The 21,031-nt window shown below is 40.0% G+C and overlaps 1 protein-coding gene across 1 annotated transcript in view; it reads right to left on the reverse strand.

The window, feature by feature from the left end:
• Positions 1-10,704: 10,704 nt before the first annotated feature.
• The window catches only part of Ufm1 (Ubiquitin-fold modifier 1), a 99,591-nt gene continuing 89,264 nt past the window's right edge, over positions 10,705-21,031 (reverse strand). Inside the window, exon 4 of the mRNA XM_067135445.2 lies at positions 10,705-13,198. Within this exon, the coding sequence (XP_066991546.1) occupies positions 13,125-13,198 (74 nt within the window). The 3' untranslated portion in view covers positions 10,705-13,124. The remainder of the gene's footprint in view (positions 13,199-21,031) is intronic.

Genomic DNA, 21,031 nt, shown 5'->3' on the forward strand with positions numbered 1-21,031 from the left:
ATAGCTGGGTCCAACATACTGTAGCTACACTAGCGCTGCATAGGGAAGAGACATATCCACCAGCACCAGTCTTTGCACTATTTCTGTTCATCCTGAAAACACCTTAAAACTATCCACATAACTTGTCTAGGCACAATATCAAAGGTCTTTTCCAAATAGTCAAACACTAAATGCAGAGCATTTTTGTAGCTCTCTGCACTTCTGTTGCTGTTGTTTTGCACATAAGAACATGTTGATGGTGCTTCTAGATTGAGATTCTGGAAGCATTTTCTCTGAGACAGTTTGGAGTTGATACAACAGGATTCTATCAAAAGAGAAGAAGAAGCAGCAGCAATTCCTGCTGTGGAAAGCAAGGAAATACTACGATAATTACCACTGATACCTCAATCTTCCTTTTTTCACGATGGTGACTGTGGTGGATTTTTCATGTCAGCAGGTATATTATGGGTTTGTCATATCAACAGGATCAAGGAAAAGAGTTTTCAGAGGTAAGCCTCCACCTGGGATGATTTCTAGAGGAATGTTGTTTGATCTGGAAGCCTTTCTTGGTTTCAGACTATGAAGGGCTTTGTTGCATTCATGTAAAGTTAGTAGGACTGCCATCTACGAAGAGGATATTACAGAACATTTTGAAGTTCATCAGCAGCCATAGAACTATGGTTTAAAAATGAGCTGAAAGGTTCTTTCCAGGACATCAAGAAGTCTTGACTGTCAGTAAGGATGATAGTATTATCAGCAGCTTTCAGAATTCCGGAAAAGGAGCAAATGACTGTTACAGCCAGTGATGGGCAGTCTGAGACGAGGGTTTTTTTTTGCTAGGGGCTTTACGCCGCACCGACACAGATAGGTCTTATGGCGACGAACACGAGACGAGGTGTCGAGATTTCTCGAGACTGTCGCAGACACTATTTCTCGCGAGAAATTTCGAGAGATCTCGAGAGCGTTGTCCCCGCATTGTATGGCGAGCAGCGTGTCGTAGGCCTACAGGTGGCTGGAGCTGTTGTTTTCGCCGAGTATGCGAATAGCAAACCACTCGCCTTCTCCATCCGTAAATACGTGTCAACAAGCGACTAGGGCGTTCATTGCGTTCATTTCTAGCGAGGTCTATTTTGACGCAGTATAACATAATTATAAAGGATATGCATTCTGGCATTGTATGCAGTGGTAAGTACACGAATGAATAGACTAAGTACAGAAACTGACGGCTACAATAGGTACACCTACCTGGATACTAGAGGCGTGCATTATTCGAACTCGAGATGAGGCCAGATGCACCCTGCTGCATATGCAACCACCATTTCGCATGAATGGAATGTGTAATCTCAAATGCTTCAGTTTGTTCCAATTCTTTCGACAGGTAGGTGTACATCGCTACCAGACCCCACATTCAATATCATATTATGACCTCTGCTTGTGTTTACCGATATTTTGGTGACGAAGGAAGTAATTCCGTACAATGTTATAGAGTATTCGCGTCATAATTAGGTACTTCGATAGGCCTATATGACGGTGCAATGTGAAATTGTGTCTAGTTGTACGCGACAACTTGAAAGACGATGTCTGAAACGCAACGTTAGTCGTGGATGTCGGTTATTTTGAAGAGATATCACATAGCACTGCCCCCTGTGTTGCTTATTCAAAAGAAGTAAAATACGTCGACAGAAATACTTCTGGGATGTTCCGAGACTTAAGAACACATACGGTAATATAAATGAAAAGGAATGGTCTCAGAACACCTCCGGCCCGGTCTGCATTCACAAGAAGCTACCCTGTCGACAACGATTTTGAGGAATCCAGGTAGGTTTACAGCCTAATAACAGTTATTATTCAGCCAAGTCCACCTGACTTTCGTTAATGGTATTAAGGAGCTCATAGTTCAACATGCAGTGCATTCTTAGGCTTTTGACACAATTTATCATCACACACGTTTCAATATGAGAACTGCTGATGATAACTATGAAGCTTACACTCGTAGTTACTGGGACGTCGCACAGCTCGCAGCACATGAGAATCGGTCTCGAGAGCGTTGCCCATCACCCCTGCTGAAAGAATTGAAGCAAAGTCGGGCATTTTAGATTACACTCATGTGTAATGGTGGTTGCATATGTAGCAAACCACATCTTTCCCCGTCTCAAGTTCGAATAATGCACGCCTCCAGTATCCAAGTAGGTGTAGGCCTACATCCTATCTACAGTTATTCACAAATTATGCAGGGTTAATCAGCTAAGACGTCCACCTCAAATAAGTCGTGAACAGTTTAAGATACTGACATTCTGTTTTCACTTTCGTTAATGGTATTAACGGGTTCACTGTTAAACATGCAGTACTTTTCCAGGCGTTTTACAAAATGTATTGGCTCACACGTTTTCACATGAGAACGTTATTTCACGCAATAACTGCCAATGATATACTATAAAGTTTACAATCGTTGTTACATGCACGTCTCACAGCTTGCACTACAGGAGGATTGGTCTCGAGATTCTCGAGATCTGCGACGTCAGTCTCGAGCGAGAGCGTTGCCCATCACTAGTGACAGCCACCGTCAGATAGTTCTCACGCTGTCTGAGTAGACCTCAAATCAGCCTTCGGATCCAGATAAACATCTCTGACCAGACCAAGAATCAGAACTAGTACCCCCCCCTCCCTCCCTCATTAAGAGGATATTGCAGAACATTTTGAAGTTCATCAGCAGCCATAGAACTATGGTTTAAAAATGAGCTGAAATGTTCTTACCACGACATCAAGAAGCTCACTACCCCTTGACCACGAGTCCAAATATGTTTCAAAAAATATTTTTTCGTTTACCTACCATATTTACGTGTGTATAGGCTGCACCTTTATTACTAAAAATAGGTATATAAAAATGGGGTGCAGCTTGTACTCGGAATTTTAATATTAAGTACGGTACAGTAAACACATTACAGTTTAGAACACTTTACTAGTATAAAACATTACTATCTACATACCTTACAATCTATTGCATCCAAACGTGACTGAAATAATTTAAGGCACCTATTCACCACTTGACACTTTATCACTATCACACGATGCGCCCCACACTGCATCGTCATCGGCCCTGTCAACTGCGTTGGAAATTGATGATGATGATTGTTGTTTAAAGGGGCCTAACATCTAAGGTCATTGGCCCCTAATGGTACGAGATGGACGACATGATATGATATAATGATTAATATTTTAAAATGTATCCAGTGACTGGAGATTAAAATAAATGGTGATGATAAATCTATATAACAATCAGTGAATCTAATTCACAGTGCCTTATTTTCTAATACAATTATAGAAAATACAGGTCGCAATGGAATAAGGCATTGCCTGGAAGTACAGATATATACATATATAATTCAAGTTGGAAGTTAAAATAACACATTAAAAAACACAAACACCAACTAAAATAGAGTCAATGGGATAAAAGTGCAGTTAACACAAATACACGACGACAAAGGACATTATTACACACAATAAAAAATACCACTGTCCCTCATAAAACGGATGACGAGGTCTGCTGACTGATCGTCATCTCGCAGGATGAAGGAGATTGTACTCGGGAGTGTTAGCCTACGGCGCAGATAGACCAGGTCCACACACTCCGTAAGGATGTGTACCACGGTAAGATGATCGCTGCAAGTACACGCCGGAGGGGGTTCTCCTTTCCCTAAGTAGGAGTGCGTTAGTATACTGTGGCCGATCTGAAGACTACACAATACCACTGCTTCCCTCCGAGAAGCCAGAAGGAAGTCCTCCATACCTTCGTTGTTCCTTTTATCGCCCTCAGCTTATTTGGAAGTGAAGTGGCCTGCCACTCCATCTCCCAATGGGACAAAACCAGATGTCTCAGTTGAGTGTGAATATCACTTGCTGGAACTTTGTAAGGCAACAGGGGCAGTGTAACTGCCTCCTTGGCAGCCTTTCTGCAAACTCATTTCCCTCTACACCCATGTGACAGGGGAGCAACATAAACGTGATTCTGGTGCCGGCATCCGAACACCCGGCCAGCAGGTCTAGAGAGTGCCGAGGGTAACAGGTATCAATAGACTGTAGCGAGCTCAAGGAGTCAGTACACAGAAGAAAGTGTCGGCGCTCATTGGATTATGCGTACTGCAGAGCTTCACAGATAGCATAGAGCTCTGCTGTGTACACACTACAGGTTTCCGGGAGAGCAAAAAGAAACCTATCATTGACGACAAGGAACGCACAGCCCACCCTTGATATAGATGTTGATTCCCATAGGGAATCTGAAATATTTGTCCTGAATGAGCAAATTTATAATACCAATATAAATGGTCCGTTATTGGACATTATAAATTTTCCAGCTAGCTCATTCTTGGTTGCCAGCGTTTCGCCCTCGTGTGCTAGGGTGGGCTCATCAGTTTGTACCTAGCACACCTACCAATACGCTGGCCCACCCTTGTTTCTGTTCTCGAACCATCCGTGTAAACCAGCCAACAACGGACAGAAAGAGCCTCCAATAAATTGAAGGTTCCGCATTTTCCTTTGGGCCAGTGTGCAGATCCAGGATTACTTCAGGCCACTGTATTATCCACGGAGGTACCCCACTTGGTTGTCTGAAAAGGCAGGGAACCGAAGGTACATCAACAATCTGTGACTGCTATCCAAGCGTATTCCAACTGGCCGCATTGCTCAAGGATGAGCATCGTACAACAGATGGTTTCCATTCTGAAATATGCAAGGATAGCCTGGGTGAAGTGGCATCTGTCGCAAATTTGCAGCATAGGACAGAAGCATTTGCCAGTGCCTCAGGTTTAAAGGTGGCACACCAGATTCAGCGAACAGGCTAGCAATGGGGCTTGTACGAAAAGCACCCATCACCAACCTAACCCCACTGTGGTGGATGCGGTTCAGTTTCACATGGACGCTTTGCCTTGCTGATCCATATGCTGCACTGCCGCAGTCTAACCTGGATAATGTGCGATACCAATATAAATGGTCCATTATTGGACATTATAAATTTACTCATTCGGGACAAATATTTCAGGTTCCTTATGTGAACCAGCATCTACATCATCTGATGGCCAGGCAGGCATCAATTTTTGGTAATGAGACAAGTCTCTCCAAGTGCAATGGCATTGCCGGTGGCTCCAAGTAGCCTCCACGATATACACTAGCCATGCATCTTAGTGGGTATGCTATTTACCAACTGAAGAGCCCAACTTAGCACACTGGGGCGAAACGCTGGCAACCATCATGATTTCCTCATTCTGAAGCGGGAGGCAGAACGTCAACACCTTAATTTTGCCACTCAAGCTTCAGAGGACTATAATGTGCCTTTTATGGAGTGGGAACCCAGCAGCACCTTGGCGCTTTGCAAGGACACGTCTCCTGGGCCAAACAGTGTCTTTTTGTTCTTTAAGGCCCTATGTTCTATCAGTTGTTTCAGTATAAATATCTGTTCTATGCATACTCTTCCCTTCCTAAATCCTGCTTGGTAGTCTCCAATTGTACTTTCTAACTGTTCTTCCAGTCTATTGAGCAGGACTTTCGACAACACCTTATAGCCAATCTCTAGTAGCGAAATTCCTCTATAGTTGTTTGCATCCCTCTTGTCTCCCTTCTTATGTATTGGTATTATGATCGCATTCTTCCATCCTTCTGGTAACTTCTTTGTTCTCCAAATCTGGCCGATGATGTTGGTCATGTTGTCTATATGCAGTTGTGCACTCTCCTCGCCATGAGCTTCTTCTCCACATGTGCCACACACATATGGATTCGAACAACGAGATACCATGTGTCCAAATCTCTGGCATTAATAGCATCGCGTAGGAGGCGGGATGTACGGCATCACATCGCAACAATAGGTTGTTACCTTGACTTTCTCTGGCAACATTGACAATTTGAAGAAGACTATGAATGCACCCCTGGCAACGTCTTCACCGTTGACTTTGCGCTTGATGCGCCAGATGCGTGTCACGCCACAGTACTTCATGTTTTCCATCAATTCATCGTCAATGTTCAGAACGAGATCACGGTGGAAAATAACTCCACGAACCAGATTCAAGGTTTTGTGCTCTTCCACTTTGACGGGGATTTTACCAAAGTGGTTGTACTTAAGCAACCAATCTGCTTGGAGTGCAGTGGTCGTCTTCAGAAGCAAACCACCAATGCGCATTTTCTTAAGATCCTTAAGTTCACCATATACACCTTTGATATGTCGACTGAAAAGAATCGATTTGACCAGCTTGAAATCTTGCCCATCGGTTCTGGTAGCAACCAGGAACCCAGGGAACCTGGAACCCAGACTAATACACTGCACTTGTTCCCTAGGGGTTGCCCCCCTTAGGGAATGAAATGTTACAAAGACTTGGGTAGCAAACTACCCGAGGAGACAGGTGCAAGTGGTTTCAACGCCATGCCTGAAATCATCCTCCTCGAATGCCACCCATTCTGATCAGGGGTCTCTGTAGCCAAACCAAGCAGCCAAGGCAATACCCACCTGATCATAGCCAATATTGCCCGGGGTCCAATGTTGGATGATGCCTAATACAGGATGACTGAGGCAATGAGCACTAGGACTCCCTTCCTTCAATCACCCGCAATAACATGTACTCCATGGCGTGTACAGAACACTAAATATAGAGGAAAAAGAAAATAACAATTAATAATAATATGTCCTTCTGGCATTCGGCTGTGCGGAGAGTGTTGTCAGACGGATACTACTGCAAGGGTACATGACACTCTCACTCGCCGATCCTTGGGTGGTCACTGCGCGGGCTTTTGAGCGTAATTGCACACGTAGGATATCCATCTCCGAGTAGCACGCACATCGAGAATTTTGAATCGGTCTACAACTAACCCTCAAAAAACAATGAAAAATAAAGAGGGGACCATGGCCACATGGCCCTTTTAGTCACCTTCTATGACAGGCAGGGATTACCTGTTAATGTATTCAGCCCCTTTCATCCACAGGAGTCCAAAACACTGTACCAAACCGCAATCCATGTTCGCGCCTAGGTCGCCCCTTTTTGTTGTCTCTTACGACAGGCAGGGGATACCGCAGTGTATTCTACATGTGCATCCCCCACCCGCAGGGGGTGCATGTAGGAAATTAACATGGTTTTGAAGCTCTTGGCTACCATTCCTGCTGGGATTCATTTCCACGCCTCCAGGAGCCATTCACACATTTGAGAAATTGAAGGCTTCTTGAGTTGTTACTAGGCATCATTTCCTTAGGATGGTTGATGGAGACATCTAGCAGTTGCAGCATTCCCGTCATTCCCCCAAGAATCACAACCATGTAAGATTGCTGTTTTCTCATCATCCCTGTCAAATGACCACGGAAGCTGTCAATCACCAACATGGATGGCTGACATAACAGAGCACCAGGACGACGAAACCACACTGTTCTTAAACAGTCCATGTGCCTATCTTCAAAAAATACAGCAGTTCTGTTAGCATTTCCTATTGCTCCCATGCTGTAATCATGCATCTTAAATTTAAGACAGGTCACTGAAATGCAAGCAGTTGTATGTTTTGGGTAGCCACTGAGCCACTGACATTCTTCTGCAAATCATCAACTCATGTCATGCCATAAAACAACTTTCCCAACCATATCTTTCTCTAAACTGACTTTCAGGAATTTCCATTCTTTCAGTAAATTTTTGTCCTTCAAACTGTAGCATTTTAAATGAAATAGATAATTTTCCAGTTCTGGATACTGCGCTTTTTCCCCCCGCGAATTGCCTGCCAATTATTATGTGACATTCTTTAAAGTGCATCTCTAAAATTCAACACCGCATATTTTCATGAACTTCAAACTTCCTTCCCACTTCTCTATTGCCATTTTCTTTGGTGTAAAACACCACTTGTAATTTAAATTTCGAAGTGAACTTGCTCTGACACGACCCATGTTCCTCAATTTACAGCGGTCAACTGCCATGCAAACAATGAAAGTACCGGACTTTCACCACCATTAGCTGCTCAGCTAAGGCTGTACCTGATACCGTTAGGTGAGCATTGAACTCTAAGGAATTTACAACATTGCCACATTTCGCAGAACAAAGCTACATACTTCAGGTCTACAACGGAATTCAGAAAGAAAAAAACTCCCCACAAATGTTGCCTCAAAATTCAGGTGCGGCATATACAAGCGAGAAGCCTATACACGCGTAAATATGGTATTTTAACAAACCTTTTAAATTTTCAAAGACTGATTCGGCATAATAAAAAAAGAGGCACTGAATGAGTACGTGTTACTCACTAATATTAAAGGAACAAAACTGAAGATAGCACATAGAGATTTCTAATATTTTTTCCCTCGTAAAGTACTGAATAAAAAAAGCAGGCAGCTGATAAGGTAGAACAACAATTTGTTGCTCATAATAAATAAGTTTTTGTGCCAAATGTCCAGGTCTAGCACCACCAACTGGCTGGATAGTGAATGCGCAAAAACGCCAGGCTAATGTAATATTCAGTTCGGCAAAAATAAATTTTCACTGCCGCCTAAGACAAATGATAATTTCCATGACACTGCACAGTTTAGCAACTCTGTGTTCTCTTCTACCCTAACCGCACAACTACCAGTAGATAGTAATCAGATCAAAAGGTTATGTTGGATACCTAATCTAAGAATTACTCATCAGTTCCAGTCTTTCTCACTCCAAGACAGAGTGCTACACTGCCAGCTTCACAGGCAAGCTGCAGGATATATTTTATTTTGCAGTACTGAATTCACATTTTGTAGTAAAGAGGAGCAGTACTAATTTGGGGTTATGAAAATAGGAAGATATGGGGTCAAGTAATGCTGTTTTGTGTGAAAGCAATCCACTGCACCAATTGATTGTGAATGCATGAAATGATGATGATAATAATAATAATAATAATAATAATAATAATAATAATAATAATAATAATCTGGCTGACCCAGAATGAGCTTTATTTTTTTCAAAGAAATAAAATGTTGCTGCATCTTTCTTGGAGTAAAACATGCTTACAAATCCAGTAGTTCACCACAATATATGTACCATGTAATACATAAAACATTCACCATTACATAATTTCCATAATTTTTTTTTTCTTATTCACAACAAATATATCATGTTAAAATATACAATTATAATGAGAAACAAATCGGTATACAGTTTGCCATTTATTCATAAATACAGAAGGTAGATATTAAAAAAATAAAGATGAACAAGATTAATCAAACAGAATACCATAAAATTTGGATAATATACAGGTACTTAGATTCAACGAGTCAGACCAAAATATTGTGAATTCTATACATATCAGCAAAACCTCAAAGAGACATTTCTTTATTTGCATCTCAAGAAACCCCTTCAAAAGTTTTTCCACTTCCCAGATAGTATTATACCTGCAGAAAACTTAAAATGTCATGTTTCGAATGCATACCTAAGTATAAGGTAGTTTCTTCAAGTGTAAATTAAAGAAAATGAAAAGAATTTAAGAAAAATGAATGCTCTTAAGACTGAATTAATGAATGAAATGCTTCAAAACATTACTATAAGACTGTAACAGACAGTGACGAGATCTTTGGCCTTTGACACAATGTTGCAGCTATGGCTGATCTCTTTCTCAAACCACATTGAAGCCACGTTGTGTAAAATAGCCCTTAAATTATTTAACTTATCTTAATATTTAAGGACCTGGGAGCAATTCTGATCTGACCACATGTATAAAAATGTGAAATAAAATAAGTTTCTCACTTGTGAAATTTAAAAAATTTCATATTTGGCAGGTTGCACAGTGAACATACAATGAATTCCCATGCTGTCGTGGTAGCTGATTATATTAAGTTGTACACATTCCCTAACTGTTCTATACAGGATTAAGTCAACCAGAGTAATAGTTTTTCCAACATTATATAGTGAGGTAATGAAGATCACACTTGGTAACAATTTATACTCCAAATATAAGGATATCTACAAGCGAGTCTTTACTTGTATAAACAATATTATCTGAGAAATGAAATAACACACTATAATTATTAGTTTATATTATCCTCTGAAGAGAGCAGTACTTCCCTTGGATAAGTTGATAGTATTGCACATGATAAATAGAAACTGGGGCATTCAAAATATATATTTTTTTAAATTTCATAATCAAGTAAGGTTTATATCGAATATAAATTTCCTGCTAATAAAAGAATTTTATAAGCAATTAATGTGTGTGTCAAATATGACGTTTCATTTTTTAAATTCCTACATGGATTGTCCCGAATCTGAACCAAGGCCGCCTTGGTGAGAAGTTTTAACAATGACACATGCCCTTTTAAACTTTGTTGATTAGGTCACTACTACTCCCCAGTCCACAGTTTCTTGAATGGAGCAAATGAACACCAGCAATAAGCTATTAAAAAAAAAAAATCTGAACTGTAAAACCTCATCCTTCAATGAATACATTAAGTTTTACCTAATTGGAAATATCAGTACTATGTTAATATATTATCAACACTCAGTTTAAAATGAGCTCGGTTTAAGACAGGCAGCAACTTATATATTGACGCACAACACTTATGTCAGGGAGAACGCCTAGAACATCAGCTGCACTCAGCTGGAAGCGTCAGGGGATAGAGTGACTGAAGAGCTTATATATGTTGACTACCTTCCTTAAAATTATCACATACAAATAAAATATGACCTAAATTAATTACTTGTTAATAAGAACCCTGTATTTTTCATTTACTACTACTACTACTACTACTACTACTACTACTACTACTACTACCACCACCACCACCACCAGTAGGTATCAGCAAAGCACAAGTGTAGTGTCCAACTCACTAACCCGACATTTCTTTAATTATAGCAACATTAATTAAAATATTGCAACGTAATTTGAACAGGTGTACATTCATTGTGTGGGAAATGAATGGCCTTGTTATCTGTTCTATGTGATTTGGTTGAGCGTGTCTACAAAATATTGTGGTTGTCTGCGAGTGTTGAAAGTTCATATAGTATTCTTGGAAAACGTACAGTATCAGTATAATATGGTAAAGCAAGTGGTGTGATTTGTTTTTAATGGTAACAGAATCACTAGTCCTGTCAACAGCATTACCTGAAAAGAAGTTTGGAGGCTGACATCTGCCAAGCAAAGGAAGCCTTGAAGAAACTAGAAGCAAGTGTGATTTTATTGTAAAACTATGCAGGAGGTTGTCCACGAATAGAGTAAACAATCCAGAGCATGAAGGACTGACTACTGGCATCTTCCAAAAAGTCACTGCACCAACTTCCACAGGAATCAAGTTGTCAAAGAAGCAACTCACCAATGTGTTGCACAAGAAATTCTTAATTTTTCTCAGAATCATAAATTAAAAGAACCTGATGAAGTGAATAAAAGCACTGATGAAGGTTTTGGACTCATCTTCAGGAAAATCCAGACATTATGAACGACACATGGTTCGCTGGTGAGGTGTGGTCTCATCTGTCAGGGTATGTTAATTCTCAATGCTCCTGTATTTGGGTAAGTGAAAATCCCCAAATACCCCTTTATCCACAGAAATTTGGTGTGGGATGTCCCAGTAGCATATAACTGGTCCAATCTTCGTCATAATCGATCATAACACCTGCATACATGGAGATCTTCAATACTTCTGTAAATAAATTGGACAAGGAACTTTCCAATAGATATTTCTAGCAGAACACAGCAACATCCCTCACGTCACATGCCATTATGGCCAAAATTCAGTCATTTTTTCACTATCCATACTGTTTTGAAGGGACTTTGGCCACTGCGCCCGCCCTATCTGATGCTGCCCGATTACTTTTTATGAGGATATCTGAAAGAGAGTTACCGAAACAAACCAAGAAATAAAGATGCCTAGAAAACAAACAATGAAGAAATTCAACCTGTGACAGTGGATTTACTGGCAGGGAAATTCCAATATATCAATCCAGTCTGGACGTAAATGGTGCCCACTTCCAGCACATGTTATGATGTCCCCACATTTTGCACAAGATGTAAGACAGCTTCAAATTTCATTGCAATATCTTCATTAGCATTACAAATAGCTTTAGCTTCCTTTTCTGTGGTGTATTTCCTGCACCATAAGTGTATGAATTTCATTCAGAGTTTAAAATTTAATCCACGAATAAAACCCTTAAAAACAATTTTTATGGCAAATAAACCAGCTTGAATGAGAATTCAACCTAGTTTCAGTTCTTTCTTTTCTTTTCCTAATACCTGTAGTGGTTTACAATGTTAACTTTTCACTATGTTTGGTCTTTGCCACAATATTTCCGCAAAAATAAAAATTCAAATTTTTAATTACAATTTCACATAGTGACATAAATAAGCTCCTCCCCTACGTGCAGAGTATGAAACATCTGAAGAATAGTATGGCTCCATTCATATGAATAAATGAAACTTGAAAAGAATTATGCCCCAGTCCAATAGATGTGGCAAGGGGAAAGCAGCAACTGAAATTAGCAACACATGATAAACTACACAAACATAAATAAGTTGGAAACTTTTCTTTTTTTTTTCTTGCTATTTCCTTTACGTCGCACCGACACAGATATGTCTTACGACGACGATTGGATAGGAAAGGCCTAGGAAATGGAAGGAAGCAGCCGTGGCCTTAATTAAGGTACAGGCCCGGCATTTGCCTGGTGTGAAAATGGGAAACCATGGAAAACCCTCTTCAGGGATGCCGACAGTGGGGCTCGAACCCGCTATCTCCCTATTACTGGATACTGGCCGCACATAAGCGACTGCAGCTATCGAGCTCGGTAAGTTGGAAACTGACCTTAGGTCTGATGGATACTATGTACTTTAATAAACCTTCATCATGGCAAACTTATTTTCTTCGAATTTCTTGTCTGCTGTAAACGTTTTACCCTATATCTGTTATATATCTGCAGTGTCATAAAATTAAGTTATATGCAGATTTTAACTGCAATAAATACCTGAATTAATATGACGAAAGAAAATGAAAACTTGGATCACACCTCTAATGTTGCCATTTTCTTATGGCGTTAAGTTCTTTATTTTAATTATATTTGATCAAAATTTGATAAATCATCTTTGAGGCAAATTAACTGAACAGCATATAGGAATGCAAGAAATAAAACACACGTATCATCTATGGTAGGGAAAGGAACAGGAGGAGGCTTCTTTCCAGCAGTAAACTGTCAGCTTGAACGACTTCCTACTCTGTCCCTAGGAATTAACCTCAACTCCGAGCCGTGCTTCAGGAAAACACTACCTGCAACAGAATTATTGATTCATTATGAATAAAGAAAGAACAAACAAACAAACAAACAAACAAACAAACAAACAAACAAACAAACAAACAAACCTGCTAAAAATAAGTGCAACATTAAGTTATTTAAAGTGAAATTATGTAAAATCCTAATATGATTTAAGATGATAACCTCACTCTCATGCTGCTACAGCCCCACTGGGCCTTGGCCTACTAAGTGACTGCTGCTCAGCTGAAACACCTGCATAGTATGAGGTTATGCATGGTCAGTACAACAAATCCTCTCTGCTATTATTCCTGACTTTCTAGACTGGGGCTGCCACCTCACCATCAGATAGCTCCTTAACTGTTCTCTTGCAGGCTGAGTGGACCTCAAACCAGCGCCCTCAGTTCCAGGTAAAAATCCCTGATCTGGCTGGGAATCAAACCCGGGCCTTCAGGTAAGAGGCAGGCTTGCTACCCCTAGACAGCATGATTTAAATAGCAAATTATGTAAACTTCTAATGTAATTTATGATCATTTAAAAATGCATCTCTTTGATGTCATGTAGCCTAAAGGGAGACCTGGTGCAGGTCTTTCTCGTTGACACCCATGTGCGGCGCAATCGCACGCATGCGTCTGTGGTGATAATAAGGTAGGAGAGGGTGAAAACCAGTGTCGGCACATAACCTACTCCTATCCACCAATGGGACTCGAACCAGCTAACAATGGTGTCAGGCCATAGAGGCCTGATTCCTTAACGAACATGCATCACTGTTAAGTCTAAGTACATGCCAACTGACAACTCTTATTTCACCTCCATATCAGTGATAAATGAGTGTGGGACATAATTAAAAAGATGAGGATGAAAATTAGAGATCATGGAGCACTTTTCCTGTCTCCACTTGTCTAACATTACTTCCACATACAGTCACTCAAGGTGCAATAGTGGAAGAGTTTTCAAGAGAACCTTATAGATATAAAAATGCAATTTCTATATACTACAAGTTAATATGTAAAGAGACTCAACAGCTTACCTAAAGCTCATTATTTTATTTTTAGAAACTGCATCCAAACTAAGATAATTAATTCAAGATAAACAACAGATAATAACTAATAGAAAAATAATGAGCTAGTTTGGGAGAGAGATAATTCCAATACAGGAAACCTAAAGTCAGGTTTTCTTCAACCAGACTAACCAATTATCTTTTTTTTTTTTTTTTTTTTAAACAATCACACTGACACAGATAGGTCTTATGGCGACGATGGGGCAGGAAAGGGCTGGGAGTGGGAAGGAAGCGGCCACGGCCTTAATTAAGGTACAGCCTGGTGTGAAAATGGGAAACCACAGAAAACCATCTTCAGGGCTACCGACAGTGGGGTTTGAACCAGTGGGTGCACTCACACGCATGCGTCTGTAGTGATAATGAGGTAGGAAGAGGGTGCAAGCTCACAGCTGCGCACCCCCACTCGCACGGCCAACTCGCCCAGTTAACCAATTATCAATATCATTTCAAGTTTGTTTAAAAACTTAAAATAATGTATGTAACAACTTTCCCACTTTTTAAACATTTTTTAAAATGAACTACCCATCACTGAGGGTTTTAGCTACTTTTTGGACTCTGTTTAATAATACTGAACATATCCAGTAAAAGAATCAGTACTTATAAATATGTTATGTCTATAAAAACCACATCATTACACTATATCAATAGCACACTAGCTGCCATAATCTTTGGAAAGGTGTGACATTCCAATGGATTAGCCAGGTGCTACACTGGGATGAACTGCTGGTAATTTCAGATTAAAGAACCTAAAGAGTTTGAATGCTTTCTTGTTGATATTATATTTGCAATCACCAAAATTTAATTTTTTTTGATATATCTATGTTATTTGTGCCGTAAATCAGACCACTTTGAAAGTCAATCATAGAACAATAAAATAATTTTTTAATGTCCCACTAACTACTTTTTTATGGTTTTCGAAGATGTCGAGGTGTCAGATTTTTGTCCCGCAGGAGTTCTTTTACATGCAAATAAATCTACCAACATGAGGCTGATATATTTGAGCACCTTCAAATACCACTGGACTGAGGCAGGATCTAATCTGCTAAGTTTGGGCAGAAGGCCAGTGCCTCAACTGTCTGAGCCACTCAGCCCAGCAATCACAGAACAAGTTCCTGGTTCAAAGTATACACAGAGGTAAAGCAAATCGTCAATATTACATTACATTACTTTTTTCAGCTTATCCCATGTACTTCTGGGGTCTCTGGAGCCACCCAGATTCATTTCTTACACTACTATAAGTTTTAAATTGGTGCCATTTTCTGAAAAGCATAAAGCAAAAGAGAAGTGCAATATGGTGAAAATAATGGGAGTTTGGGTTAAGTTGTTAACATGATTTTATTACAATATACCATGATGAAACATGAATAAAAACTGCAGGGAACAGAATAAAAGCATAACAACAGATAAAAAGGAAAGAATGAGAAGGGGGACCAAAAATTAGTATATCTAATGCAGTTATATATTCTGAGATCAAAATTCCCAAATATATTGAATACTTAAGTTGACTTGGGCAGCAGCACGCCGGCCTCTGACTGCTGGATTCCATGGTTTAAATCCTGGTCTCTCCATGTGAGATGTGTGCTGTACAAAGCAGAGGTGGGACAGGTTTTTCTCAGGATATTCCGGTTTTCCCTGTCATCTTTCATTCCAGCAACATTCCGTAACATTTCATTTAATCTGTCAGTCATTAATCATTGCCCCAGAGGAATGTGACAGGCTTTGGTGGCCAGCACAATTCCTATCCTTGCCAATTCATTCATTCCATCCCTGACCCGGTCGAATGACTGGAAACAAGCTGTAGATTTTCATTTTCACGTGAGTTGACTCTGCAATACTGGAGCGAATTCTGGGTGCATAAAGGATATCTCCTTTGTAGAGTGAAGGGTGAAGGTAACAGATACAAAAATGACAAGAGTGATTGACACACAAACAGGATAAACTAGGGCAAAAAAGAATCTATAATGAAGAAATGAAGGCCACAACAGAAAAGAACTCTTAAGGATTATGCTGTGATTATGACCCAGCTTAAATGGTAAGGTAGAAAAAGACATTATGCTAGTAGATAAGCTTGGATTTTCTTCTTCTTCTCCTCCTTCTTTGCTCTGTCCTGGATAAACAGAGTAAGCATTTCTACACATGAGGTGCCACTGTTTCTTGTCAAATGTTTTTCCTCTTTCAGTCCAAGGGTCTTGGATGTCTTTCTGACAATTGACAGCCAGGTAGCTGGAAGTCCATCCCATTCTCTTTTTATTTTGTAGTAAGAATGAAGAGGCACTTATTGATTACATAATCTTCTGGTCAGTATGCTGCACAACCATACTATGTACCTTATGTGAATTTCTTAGCTTCGCAGTGATGGGTGCGTCCACCTCCGTAGTGTAATGGTTAGCACTGTCAGCTTCCACAACCTCGGGGGCCTGTGTATGGTTCCCGGTACAGCCAGAAATGTAAAACTGGTGAGAAGGCTGATATGTGGTTAAATAGGTACATGAAGCTCACTTCCATTGGGAGTGTGCCCAAAAAAGAGCTGCACTGCTTGAGGATGAGAAAACTAATTTAGTCTGGCTCCATAGTATAACGGTTAGCACTATTAGCTGCTGTTCTCGCAGGCCTGGGCTCAATCCCAGAACTGCCAGAAATTTAACATTGGCAGGAAACATGGTATGTGGTTATAAAAGGTACATGCAGTTCATCTCCACTGGGAGTCTGTCTGAAAAGAACTGCACAACCTCAGGACAAGGACACAATTTTTTATAGGAGTCAACTCAGAAGACCTGCACATAGCTTCCCTAGAATTCATGTCATTATTGTTATGATGATGATGATGATGATGTTTGTTGTTTAAAGGGGCCTAACATCTAGGTCATCTGCCTTTAAAATGGTACGAGGTGGAACAAAACGTAATAATAATTACAATTTTAAAATGTATCCACTGACTAGAATTTAAAACAAATGATGATGGTGAAAAAGACTATGAATTTAAAATAATCAGTGTATCTAATTTCCAAAGCCTTATTTTCTAATAAAAATATATAAACTAGATTAAAATAGAATAAGGCATTGCCTCGAAGTGAAATCATATCATTCAAATGAAATGTTTAAAACACACATTAAAATACATAACAAAAAACTAAAGCATAGTAAATAAATAATAAAATAAATAATGGTGTGTGGCCTCTGGAGAGGCCTGGTGCAGGTTTTTATTCGACGCCCATAGGCGACCTGCGCATCGTGATGAGGATGAAATGATGAAGATGGCACATACACCCGAAATGATGAAGACGGCACATACACTCAGTCCCCATGCCAGGGGAATTTACCAATTCTGGTTAAAATTCCTGTCCCCGCTAGGATTCGAACCTGGGACCCCTTTGACCAAAGGCGGGCACGCTAACCATTTAGCCATGGAGCCGGACAGTCAATAGATAAAATGTAGTTAATACAATAAAAATAGATACAAAACTCATATACATGATAAAAACAGACCACTATCCCTCTACAATGGATGACAAGGTCTGTTGACTGCATGTCATCTCCTAGGATGAGGGAGATGGTACTCGGAAGTTTTAGACTGCGGCGCAAATCGGCCAGGTCAACGCACTTAATAGTACCAAAGTAAGATGACTGCCGCAAGTATACACCAGGGAGCTTCTCACTTCCGTAAGTAGGACTGTGTTGCTATACAGTGCCCAACCCGAGAACAACATAATACCACTGTTTCTCTCAGAGAAACACGAAGAGAATTCTTCCATACCTTCATAATTCCTTTTTGCATTCTCAGCTTATTTGTAAGAGGGGAGGCCTGCCACTTCATCTCCCAATGGGATATAAACAAATGTCTCAACTGAGAAAAAATATCACTGGCTGGAACCTTGAAAGGCAACAGGGGCAATGTGACCACCTACTAGGCATCCCTATCAGCTAACTAGTTTCCCGCTATACCCATGTGGCTTGGGAGCCACAAAATTTTGAATCTGGTGCCAACACTCCAACGTCCGGCCAGCAGGTCCTGGATCCGCTGCACCAGAGGGTGCTGCGGGAAACATGCTTCAATAGATTGTAATGAACTCGAGGAGTCAATACAGAGTAGAAAGTGCCAGTGTTCATTGACAGCACATACCGCAGAGCTTCAAAGATAGCATAGAGCTCTGTTATGTACACATTAAATGTTTCTGGTGGAGGAAAAAGAAACCTGTTATTATCAAGAACAAACACAGCCTATTTCCACTCTTGCCCTCGAACCGTGAGGCCTGCCCCCCAAGTAGTGCTGCTAAGATACTTCAAAACATTCAGTTTCTCAGTGCATTTGGCTTTTTACTGACTCACGTGTGACTCGCTTTTTACTGACGCACGTGTGACTCTCATGATAATTTACTATCGAAAAGGAACCCAAGAAATCAGTACATATCTACAACAGGGAGAGTAACCACTCCTCCACCCCTCTAAATAGAGCTCAGGGTGGGGATGAAGAGTGCACTTCCAGAAGAAGTGAGCATCAGAGGTCTTTGCAGTTGAAAAGCAAAAGCCATGTTCTAAGGTCCACAGTTCCACTCTTCTAATAGCTTGCTGTAATTGTTGCTCTGCGAATGCCATATTTTGTGAGCTAAAATGCAGACAAAATCATCTACATACAGTGATGGTATTACTGCTGAATCAGTAGCAGCGACAATACCATTTATAAGAAGATGTACAATATTAGAAGGATCCACCTTTCAATACTTCGTTGTAAGTTGTAATCACCACCAACCACCACCACCCTCTAATAAACGTTCCCCAACCTTTTCTCTATTTATCATCTCCCATTCATCTATCAATTACTACGGCAAGTTGTTTCGAGTTGAACCTCACATTGCAATTTTCTTTTATTATTTCTTCCTATTTTTAATATATTTTTATTTGGCTTTATGTTTTAAATTATTCTCAAACTTATATATCTACTTTGAATTTGACGAAATTAAATCCTACACTGTTATCCTAAGACTTCAATTACGTCACCTTTTACTCTTCGGCCTGAGAAACAAATGCCTACAAGACCTGCCTAGCAACGACTCTACATAATTGCATACTTGACCTGCTTGTGAACTTCAACTATATTTGTTTTCGGCGCAAGACAATGATGTTCTGTTTACTCTCTTGACTGCGATCATCGTGTTTTGGACATTAACTGAATTCCTACGATATGAATCAATGTTAATTTTTTGCCTGTGTTCAATGTATTAGTTGTTTTAAGATCTTTATATCTTGCCCTACTTTACTATTTGGCTGATGATGACACTTGTAATGTGTCGAAACCGGTCCCAATAAACAAGTTGTGACTTCTTTTTAGTTCAACTTACAACGAAGTATTGAAAGGTGGATCCTTCTAACATTGTACATCTTCTTATTTCTCTATTCAATACGGAACGATCATGAAGTTTTTAACTTTAAATAATACCATTTATGGCAATCATGAACAGAGTGACACTGAGAACCGACACTGTGGGACTCCATTTTACTGAACATGATATTGCGAATATGCCATCCCTACCCTGACATGGAATAGACAGAGGGACAAAAAATTTGCGATAAAAATTGGCAAGTTACCTCAGAAATTCCACTGATGCAGGACTGAAAGGATGCCATATCGACATGTGATATTATAGGCCATTTCTAAATTGAAGTAAACAGCCACTAAGTGCTATTTTTGGAGAAATGCATTATGGATAAAACTCTCCAGGCCTACCAAGTGGTCAGTGGAGGAGCGGGCAGCTCGAAAACCACATTGGTACTAGGACAAAAGTCCTCTTTTCTCCAAGCACCACACAAGTCAGAAATTCACCATCCTCTCAAATAGTTTACGCAAACAGTGAGGCAAATAGGTCTGTAACTTCCTGCATACTTTGGATCTTTGTCAGGCTTCACCACTGTGATGGAAACTCACCCTCTGTCCAGATTCGATTGAACACCCCAAGAAGATATAACAGGCCATCCTCGCTGAGGTGTTCAACATCCAATTATGAACATCATCTGGTCCGGGAGCCGTGTCCTTCCAAAGCGCCAACGCGCTGCCAAGTTCCCACTCCATTAAGGGCACGTTGTAGTCTTCTGAAGCTAGAGTCATCATGTACATCGCACCGAACCAAGAGAACGAGCATATGGCTGCAAAGACTAACGTGAATGCAGGAGAAGGTACAATGCACTACACTGAAATTTGTTGATTTCCCTGTATTCAAAATGCATAAATCCACCTCTTCTATTAACTGTTCCAACTCCCTTCCTTTAGGGCAGGGATGGCAAACCTTTTCCAGCTAGTGTGCCATTTTAAGTCTGGTTTATTATTCTCAACTGTTTACCATGCCACTTGTTATTTTCCTTTAAGGACTGGCTACCCCCCACCCCCCACTTCCTTTCCTAATTTCCAATTATGCTCCATAATATGTTATTAATGTGTTTATTTATTTATTTATTTATTTATTTATTTATTTATTTATATCTTGTAAATACATTTGATTGCATGTTCTGTGGTCGTATTTTGCAAATTTATAAAATCCATACGTTTTGCGAATAAGCAGCTCCAATTGTAACACACTTCGTCATTAAATATTATTAGATATAACAATAAAAAATACTAATATTGCTAATGGACTAAGTGAAATATCGTTCTCAAGTTTAGCGTGAAACTTGTTGCTGAATCTTAGTAGCCATGTCATTTATGTTAGGTTCATAACATGTCTTCAGCAACACACAAGAAGCACTTAGGTCTGAAACAAGACTGTTTATTGTCGACTTCACTAAGTTCATTGTAGAAAAT

Source organism: Anabrus simplex, chromosome 1 (genome assembly GCF_040414725.1).
Source record: "Anabrus simplex isolate iqAnaSimp1 chromosome 1, ASM4041472v1, whole genome shotgun sequence".
In the NCBI taxonomy this organism is placed as follows: domain Eukaryota; kingdom Metazoa; phylum Arthropoda; class Insecta; order Orthoptera; family Tettigoniidae; genus Anabrus; species Anabrus simplex.